A 9,833-nucleotide genomic window follows, 5' to 3' on the forward strand; every position below is an offset into this window, starting at 1 on the left:
ATAGAACAATAACTTATGAATAAAATACCTGGGACACCTACTGTGATAAAGGGGTCTATACATATACATATATATACAATAATTTTTATTTTACACTGCATAAACTATATGGAATAGTTCAGGTTGCTATTTTGCAAAAAAAAACACCATCAATGCAACACTTGCACATACACACACACAATAATATTTTCCATATATAAATATAATCTTTTATTTTTTTTCCTGGACTGATTATAACCTGTAATTAAGGTTAGCATCAGTTTCAATGAAAATAAACAGTATATTTAAGGAGAATAAAATGTTGTTCTTTTCAACAGATTTCCTTCTTACCACTTTAGAAAACCTGCTGAATTATCAAATTTATTCACAGAACAATTGTGAAATGAAAGACAGAAACAGTCTCAATTTCATGTACCAGATCAAAATGTGTAATTAAACATTGTATGTAGGCTATTTTCAGAACTACAGGTTACATTTTTAGGTGCAACTCTTCCAATCTATTTCCACATATTTCTGCTGGACTCAGGTCAATCAAGGTGATTGGTGATGACACAATATTCCAAGTTTGATGAACAGCTGACTTCTGACACACAGTATCAGAACAATTCCTGTGCACCCACCTACCTCAAGTTCATAACACTTGCACAAAATACTTACTTATTTATTCCAGCATCCTTCGCACTATGCTCCATCGCACATGTGAACATGTATGCATGCACCTCCAACATGTACATAATTAATGATAATAATAATTTTACTCTTGGATCCATTGCACTCTGCTCACTGCTATTTTTCAGTATGTCTATATTGTTTTTGTTTCTGTTTATAGTGTGTATATTTGTGTTCTCTATACTGTAGCCTGTGTCTGAGCAATGTGCAATGCAAAGTCAGATTCCTCCTATGTGTACACATACCTGGCGAATAAAACTGATTCTGAAGTTTTTATTGACCTGCTTTACCTGGGATGTTTTAACCAGTTTTCATCGTTGAGAGATATAACGTTGCCCACCAACATAAATTATGTGTATATTAACATGTGATATTTGAACATTAACATTATATTTTAACAAAACTTGAACCTTTTCTGAAAACACGTATTTTTTGCGTTTGGCCTGTTATGTTTCCTTCAGCAGCATTTGCCCGGGGCTATGGCCCAGGGACTCCAGATGAAACATATAGCTAACATTTTGGTACATTCAGCGCCATGTTTATTAATGTGCCCTGTACCTGTTAATAAACCAATACATAATAGTTACATAGTTACAATATATCATTACATCAGTCTGATAAACATGTTAATACGTTGTTACTACCAAAGAGATGATTTATTATCACTACACCTGGTGAATTGCCGGACTATTTTGTGAGGCGGATGCGTCAGCTCCGGCTGCAGCGTTTCCTGTATTCATGAATACCTCGGTAAAGGAGCGCGGTTCCTGAAGTAAAATAGGAGCAGAGGGCGCTTCATCCAGTGTCTGCCTACCCAATAAATATCCTGCAGATTGCAGAGGGAAACGGCGCGTATTTGATTGATTTCTCCTGTCTGATCGACGATTTGTAAGGCTTTTGGAGTGTAATCTCGGTGTGGCTCCGCCAGCCGTTTAGGATCTTGCAAACAAACGTTAACTCAAGAAGCGCGCTATCTGTTAGCTGCGATGTCGGGTGTTGTGCGAGGCCCTGCTGGGAACAACGACTGCCGAATTTATGTGGGAAACCTTCCTCCTGACATTCGCACAAAGGACGTCGAAGATGTGTTCTACAAATACGGGACAATTCGAGATATCGACCTGAAGAACCGGAGAGGGGGGCCGCCTTTCGCCTTCATTGAATTCGAAGACCCCAGGTGAGGAGCTAACGGTTAGCTAGCTAGCTAGGCCAGAGGCAGCCCCATTGTGTAGCTAACCAACTCGTGTGCTTCAATACTATCCGCGGGCTCAGACTATTTACTGGAGTCCATATACCTTGTTGTCTTAACGAAACGTGGCGCGTGGTCTTTCGCTTTCGCTTTTGCTTGTTCCTCATAATACAGGTTTTAACTCATGCACGTAAAAAAAGATAATGCTTTTGTGCTTGCACTGCGGTAATAATTGTAACGTTATGTCCACGTAACTGTTACTCAACACCTGCTCTGCCTTGTATAAATACGTTAACTCACTGCACTCACACAGCGATTAGGCTTGTTAGTGGGACTAGAAACAAATTATGCTTCTCTGTAAACAAATTGAAGGCAAGATAACGTTACTCATCTTGCGTACACGTCTGCAAGGCGGATTAACCAAACGTAACGTTAAACCAGATGCAAGATACCCGCTAACATGGCTGACGCCGTCCGTGACTGCCCTTTCTCTGCATGTGTGTCACAAATCGCTGCCCTTCGTGTGTTAATGTTAAAATTGTGCCGTGGTGTTAACAGAGACGCCGATGATGCAGTCTATGGGCGTGATGGTTATGACTACGACGGCTATAGACTGCGTGTGGAGTTTCCTCGGAGCGGCAGGGGCTCAAGAGGCGGCTTCGGTGGGATCGGTGGAGCTCCCAGAGGCAGATATGGGCCCCCGTCCAGGCGCTCCGAGTACAGGGTCATTGTTTCGGGTAAGTATGCAAACTTGTCAGGCTCTTATTTGGTTGTTAAACAGGAAGGTTGTTATAGATGCCTAAACCCTGGGCTGCTGGCTTAAGTAGTGTTTTGCTGTACACGTCTTTCTTGTGTATCTTTGAGAGTTGATTAACTTGGAACAAAGTTTTGAGCTCCGGTTTGTTGTGTTGTGTTTGGGGAGCCCCACATAGAGGACTGTAATATATTTTAGATGATGGATCATGCATGCAAATATACATTAAGGATTTTATTTTTATTTTTTTAAACGCTTGGGTCACGGTTCGTTTAGACCATCACAGTTACTTTGGACAAATGGAAGTAGTCCAGCTAAATTGGATGCATGTATTGAAACTGGATTTGGCTGGGAGTTTATGCAGGAAACCACTGAAATGTGTAAAGGAATAGGATATTATGAGTGGGATAGAAGTGGCAACAAATTGTTATTTTGGTCTTTTATTTATTTTCAAAAATAAATATTACTGCTTATATAAACCAGTGTGTCCTTACATCATAATGAATGAGTTATTAATCATGCACACACAAGATTTGTGTTAAATTATTTTACTGTCTTCACACTAAACCAGTTTACATCTCTACTTGTACCTGTATTGGACCTCAACAATTAAAAGCTCCAGTATCACTTAGTCCTACAGCTACAATTTGGGAAACACATTAGTTGTGTAGCTCCAACAAATGTTGACTTTTTTTTCCCAACATTCAACAAAGCTGGTTCACCACATCTACATTACTAACATAACTGGGGTCATGTGTTTCAGGACTTCCTCAGAGCGGCAGCTGGCAAGACCTGAAGGACCACATGCGTGAAGCAGGCGACGTGTGCTACGCTGATGTTTTCAGAGATGGAACCGGAGTTGTAGAATTTGTGCGCAAAGAAGACATGACCTATGCTGTTCGAAAGCTGGACAACACCAAATTCCGCTCACATGAGGTATGTGTACTGATTTGATTGACTGTCATGGATAATGTTTCTTTGCTGTGTCGAGGTGAGTAACTGAGCACACCTGGCCCTCGTTTCTATCTAGGGCATTTCCACCATAGCAAGGAATGTTGTCTTTTCAATGTCAAGTTCTCTTGTGTCCGCCAGGGTGAGACTGCTTACATTCGTGTGAAATTAGACGGTCCCCGCAGCCCAAGTTACGGAAGATCACGCTCCCGAAGCCGTGGCAGCCGGAGCAGGAGCCGCAGTCGCAGCGCCAGCCGCAGCCGCAGCAATTCCCGTGGTCGTGGCAGAGGATCGCCCCGCTACTCGCCTCGTCACAGCCGCTCTCGCTCCCGTTCCTAAACCTTTCTACCACCGATGTTTTGCCCTTTTGATGTATACCCTCCTGTTTTTACCTCTTATGAGTTTCTCCAGATGTCAGCAATTGATTTTTAATTTTCGCATTTCATGTCCCGATGTCCTTGTGGATGATCTTGGTATGTAGATGTACCCCTCTCCCCTCCTTCACCCTTTTCCCCCACCCTCTCCACTGCTTTGCCCTTTTTTTTGTTGTTTTCTCCCTCTCTCTCCTTCTTTCTGTCCTCTCAATTTTTGCAACAATAGAAATTGTGCCGTGTCGAACTTCAAAAATGTTGAGTTGTTATAACCTGCACTCAATGTTTTTGCAAGTGTGGGAAAATTGAGTTTTGTTTTTGTTTTGTTTTTTTCGTTTTTTAAAAGCTTCTCTCATTGGTTATGTGGGTGGGCTGTTTGGACGGGTAGCCCGATGCTTAACTGTATTTTACCCTTGTGTCTTCCTTTAGACATCTGAAGCGAAGGATTAAAGTGATTTGGAATAAAACCATTGTGGAGCACATTTCATTTGTATGGTCAGGATAGGACATCTAATTGAGGAGCAATCAGGTCGAGGCAATGGTACGCTTCATATTCCATAAATTGAACGTTTTGATAGGTTTCCATATCATGCATGTCATATTTAACAAAGCCATATGTGCTGTACTTTGTTATAGATAAAATTTTTAACTTGCTACTCTGGCTTGTGACAGAATATGCAGTCCTAGATCAAGTGTTGTGATGTAAGTGTAACATCTTTGCTGTCAAATGTAAGAAATCTGAGTCACTACTTTGTTGCAAAAGCGTCCCACTTTTTACTTAAATGTCCTCATTGGTTAAAATGTTTAACTTCAGGGAGTGATAGTTTTTGTGCTCAGTGGCATTCTGTTTTTTTTTTTTTTCTTTTTTTTCTGACATGAGTGCTCAAAATGGAAAAGTTAGGCCCAAAAATCTTGACATTTTATTCTAACAGTTTGCCTCTGATTTTCTTCCTGGTATTTCAAGGTTTTGATTGGAGGAGTGGCTCAGTGGATCCCAATCCTTGGAGCTGGATGAGTGGATCGATTAGGGAAGGGATAGGCAAGGATGGATGCTCGGAACGGGATCAGTTTTCCAGGATTCAAATGAGTTGAATTCAGAACTAATTAACGGGAGTCCCAGAGCAACTTTTTTTCCCCCTATTAGGCCCCTCCATGCCTATTTAAAGTTTTTCAGTGGTAATGGCTTTATTTTACAAGAAAACGAAACTGAGGACCAGGAAGTTGGATCAAAGGATGGAGTCGTAGATGCCTGGTATGAAGGAATTATAAATTTGGGAGGTTGGGAGGGGGTTTCATGTGGGAGTAGTTTGTATGTTTTATTTTATTATGCTTAATCTGACTTTTTTTTTTCTCTTAGCATTTTCAATAAAACATTTTCAAACAAGGACACTTGGTTTGTTGTTATTTCACATGACTGATGCTTTTATAAATTATTATAAACATTGTTTCCTTTTGTGTAACTAAACCTATAGCCCAGTACATACTGCTATGTGGATTTACGAGTTATTATAAATCATATTTGTAAAGAAGCCAGTAGAGCAAAAAATAAGGCTGTTATTGGTCTATAAAAGCCATGGTTCAGCTGTAGATATGACAGAAAATATACTCCAACATAATACAACTGCATATGTTCAGTGTTCACAGCTCCAGTGTGTGTCAGCTGTGACGGGGACTGTTTAAAAACCCCTGTACACAGCCAAATGATACCTGCCCACAACCAAGGTCTCGTTTCCTTTTAGCCCACAGTCGGTGGTGTATACTGTGAATGATGCATTGTGGGATGAAATAAGATGCTGGCAGACAGGAGCTGGAGAAAAACGCTTGCAACACGCGGGGAGGCTGCGGCTCAGCCAATGGCAGCGTGCGGCATGCAGCAGAGGGGCGGGGAGCTGTCGGAGCAGCACAGCAGAGAGCCAGCCTACCTACATGCTTATTGTGTAAATCTTTAAAAAGCAATTAGCTGCAGCATCATCTAAAACCTTACCCCCTCTCCCCCCTTGACTGGGTGAAATACATATTTTTTTAGGGGGGAAAGAAGTGTTTTCAGGCGGCTCAAGAAAAGGTGAGTTGCAGATTTTCCTGAAAAGATTGACTTGCATGTCTTGACAATATTTCTGATTCGAGTTTCTCTTGTGGTGGTGAGCTTTTACTGTATGTGTTAATTCATTTCGACTGATTAGACATGTAGACTGTATTTGCAAGGATAACAGCAGGCGTATTGTGCCCAGAGCAGATCATTACCTACATACATTTTGATACTTTTTGTTTCCCGATGCAGCTGCTGCTTTTATCGGAAAGTGATTTTGCCAAGTAATTTAACTCCACCTGTATCAAGTTTCGCAGCCAATCTATGCAACGCTCAAGTCATCGTGCAGTTAAGAATATAGATGGAAATACACGAGCGCAAGTTGTGCTTATGAATCAGTGCAAACGATGTAAAAACGCGGTGCCAAACGGACAATCTTCTGCGTATGATTGATGTTTTGCGATGATCCGGCTGGCCTAAACCATCCCCATCACCACGTGCGGTGTTAATTTTCAGTGCAGTACGTCTGAGTGAACGTGCTCCTTTTTTTCTTCCTCAGCAGGCATCATCACCATCCTGAGCCATGACTGACAGGAAAGCTGTGATCAAGAACGCGGACATGTCCGAGGACATGCAGCAAGACGCGGTGGACTGTGCCACCCAGGCCATGGAGAAGTACAACATAGAGAAGGACATCGCAGCCTACATCAAGAAGGTGAGACAGGACGGGCGCGGGGATGGATCCAAGTGGAGCTCTGCGAGCTTACATCACTGGCACATGATCTGCAAATTCAGAGCCTTTTTTATTCTCATATCTATTTTTGGTCAGTGTGGAGAAGAGGCTCTTATGTTCAGGGCCGCCAGGATTGTTTTTATTAGGCCTACTGAGGTCAAGAGTCCACAGCCCCCACACCCACACCCAAAAACCATGTTTACAAAATGTTTACCAAAAGAGATCTCCACATTGTTTTATGTACACTGATTTCTCAGCAACATAAGGGTCTCAGTTAGCCAATAAAACAATATTTGTATAGCACCTTTTAATACATAATGCTAGCCAAAGTGCTTTACATGTGACTGACACTCAAATAAGACAAATATCAATGTAAAACAATTGCAGACAAATGCACCCAAAATATAAAAATGATTGAATTGGATTATAAAAGCAAAAAAATCAAATAATAGATTTAAAAACATCTTAATCAAGAAAATTTGTAAAAAAAAAAAAGTCTTTGGGATCCTTTTTAATTAGCAATTTCCCCTGGGATACAAATGTATCTTATTTATTTATTGCCTAAAAGTAATAGCACTCAAACTCATATGGAGTAGAGCTGAAATGATCAAGGAATGAATTTGTTAGTTAATGAACAAAATATCATCAACTTTTTTTGATAATTGAATAATCATTGAAGTCATTTTCTAATCAAAATACCAAATGTCTGCTGGTTCCAGCTTCTCAAATGTGAGGATTTGATGCTTCTTTTTGTCATATATGATAGTAAACTTAATACAATCTTTGGGTTGGTTGAATAAAACAAGCAGTTGGGAGACTTCACCGTGGGCTCTGGGACATATTATACCTGAAATATGTAGCTGAGGTCTTCGTAGTGATATGTAAGCCAGGGTTTGTAGATGGCAGCCGTTGGATATGCATATTGATTTGGCGCTCACTAATCTTCTTTTGAACTTTTTCAGGAATTTGATAAGAAGTATAACCCCACCTGGCACTGCATCGTCGGGAGGAACTTCGGCAGCTACGTCACCCACGAGACAAAGCATTTCATTTACTTCTACTTGGGCCAAGTGGCCATATTGCTCTTCAAGTCTGGCTGAGATGTTTCTGATGGGTATTGTGGAGTTCTTCTCCCTGAACCTAAATCGGAAATGCACTGGTGGCTGATGTCTCCCATACACTAATAACGACATACCATAATGATGCAAAACCGGCCGTGCGCAACTGCATGGACTATACACTATTTAATATGTATGTTACAGTAAGTTTACTTTTCATTTGAGCGCAACTGAAGTAGTTTTTTTAATGCTGTTTAAATTCTAGGTTGTAAAAGATTTCAACGTGGCCCTTGATTGTATAGTAAAGGAAAGCTGTAGAATGTAGTGGTGCATCTGCTTTCCTTCACAAGTCGCATTGCCAGGCCCTGTTATGAGACTCCATCTGTTGGTGTAGAGGGTAAAATCATACTGCGTGCACCAGTTTAACAATTCATTATCGAGACTTAAACGTGAGCTCGTGAAAAGAAGTTGGTTAATGGGGCAAAATAGTCAAATGGGTTACTTCACAGCCTCCTGTGGTCTCCAGGAGAACATACAGCATGAGTTCACTTTATCACTGCTATCTTACTTAATTTAAATGCGTTATGTTGGCTGTAGGTGCAAATACAAAACTTAACGTTTTCAATTTAGATTTCAAATAAAATCCCCAACAGATGTGAAATGTTAGCAGCCGCTTTTTGGAAGAAAAAAAAGAGGTCACAACATCCAACACACTTGATATTTTGGAACCAACACACGCCAGTGCAAGCATTTCCGGGGACGTTTAGTTTGTTAGCTCTTACAATTACACTGTGAAGGACGATAGAACAAACAGAGCTAACATTCACACACACAGACCTTAGCCTGTAATGTCCGAGTTAAACACTACAGACTGGTTACCAAAATCTCCCAACTCACCTACCTATATTTCAGTCTTATAATCCTGTGTTTATGCATGTTTGGAGGAGGATCATTTCTTTTAACTGTTATCAAACACAAATAAAATCTCATCTTGCAGCTAAATAATTTATTTAACTTTTGAGTATGTAGATATTGGACTGAGGCTATGTGTGTCTTGTCCCAGTAATTGCTATTAAGCAGCATTAGGATGGTGATTTAGATAAAAAAAAAACAAAAAAACATCTGCAGTCAACTCTACCAAGGCTACCAACACCCCTGTGTTTCAGATGGTTGTGTCGTGTTGTGTGGCTTGTGATACCTTCAAGTTGCATTACCCCCAACCTTTTTATTGTTTGCATTGCCAGTGTACTGCCAGAAATGCAGAAAAGACAAAGCATTCGGTGGAGTTGGGACTTCTTAAAGCAACTGCAAGCAGGCGTATCTCTTGTCTAGCGCATTGATTTAGAGTTTTCATTTTATCATGTCAGTATAATTAGTTTGAAATGGCAATGCACAATGTTTGGATTCTGATTAAATGTGTTCTTTGGTATGACAGATTGGAGGGATTTAATCTACGGAGTTGGATAACACCACACGTTTCTCGCTGTGCGTGAAGACTGAATGTTTACTCAGTTTTTCTCTCCCATAATCCAACAACGGGCGAAATGTGTATCTCAAGTGTTAGCTTGGCTAGACATTGTTTTTGTGGGGAAGTCTTCCTAACTATTGTCAATGTAAACTGATTAAGTATTGTTTTCCTCTGGCATGTATTTTTGCTGTGTATATGTAGGAGCCGTTCCGATGCTGTTAAATTTGCACAAAACGTGTGCCTGTCATTGCTCTCAACTGTAACCGGCTTGAGTACAATTTCACTTCATTAGAGTTATCCAGTAGGTTGCTACAGAACCAAAATATAAACATGATAAAATAAAAAGGAATTGTTGACTTATTACACTGTGGCCTTTTATTTTGTCACTGCCCCATTTTTGTTGCTGAAAACACTCATTGATTGGTTGGGACAGAAAAAAAATCTACATAAACACTTGAGAATTAATTATTCACTTAAAGGAAATAGTTCTAAATACGCTTATTGTCCCTCAAACCAAGATTTAGAAGAAAAGATTGGGATTACTCTTGTGTGCAGTTAAGTTGGAAACCATTTCAGACCAAGTTAGGCTGTAACAGCTAGACTGTTAGTGTACTGAA

General features: G+C 40.3%; 2 protein-coding genes across 3 annotated transcripts; both read left to right on the forward strand.

The window, feature by feature from the left end:
* Positions 1–1,414: 1,414 nt before the first annotated feature.
* On the forward strand, positions 1,415–4,801 carry srsf1a (serine and arginine rich splicing factor 1a). Its single transcript, XM_038693045.1, has 4 exons — positions 1,415–1,843; positions 2,414–2,592; positions 3,373–3,545; positions 3,702–4,801. Exons 1-4 carry the CDS (start codon positions 1,656–1,658, stop codon positions 3,897–3,899), a joined length of 738 nt encoding a protein of 245 aa, XP_038548973.1. The 5' UTR covers positions 1,415–1,655; the 3' UTR covers positions 3,900–4,801.
* Positions 4,802–5,814: 1,013 nt separating this feature from the next.
* Positions 5,815–9,579, forward strand: dynll2a (dynein, light chain, LC8-type 2a). 2 transcript variants are annotated; one of them, XM_038693047.1, is made up of 3 exons: positions 5,815–5,993; positions 6,520–6,672; positions 7,653–9,579. In XM_038693047.1, the coding sequence occupies exons 2-3, from the start codon at positions 6,541–6,543 to the stop codon at positions 7,788–7,790; spliced, it is 270 nt and encodes an 89-aa protein (XP_038548975.1). In that variant the 5' UTR covers positions 5,815–5,993; positions 6,520–6,540; the 3' UTR covers positions 7,791–9,579. The 2 variants fall into 2 exon arrangements, with proteins under 2 accessions (XP_038548975.1, XP_038548974.1); XM_038693046.1 differs by having other exon boundaries at positions 5,817–5,993; positions 6,517–6,672.
* The last annotated feature ends 254 nt before the right edge of the window (positions 9,580–9,833 follow it).

The sequence above is a fragment of the Micropterus salmoides genome, unplaced genomic scaffold (genome assembly GCF_014851395.1).
Source record: "Micropterus salmoides isolate LMB-PRFRI ecotype aquatic unplaced genomic scaffold, ASM1485139v1 Ms_hic_scaffold_3, whole genome shotgun sequence".
In the NCBI taxonomy this organism is placed as follows: Eukaryota; Metazoa; Chordata; class Actinopteri; order Centrarchiformes; family Centrarchidae; genus Micropterus; species Micropterus salmoides.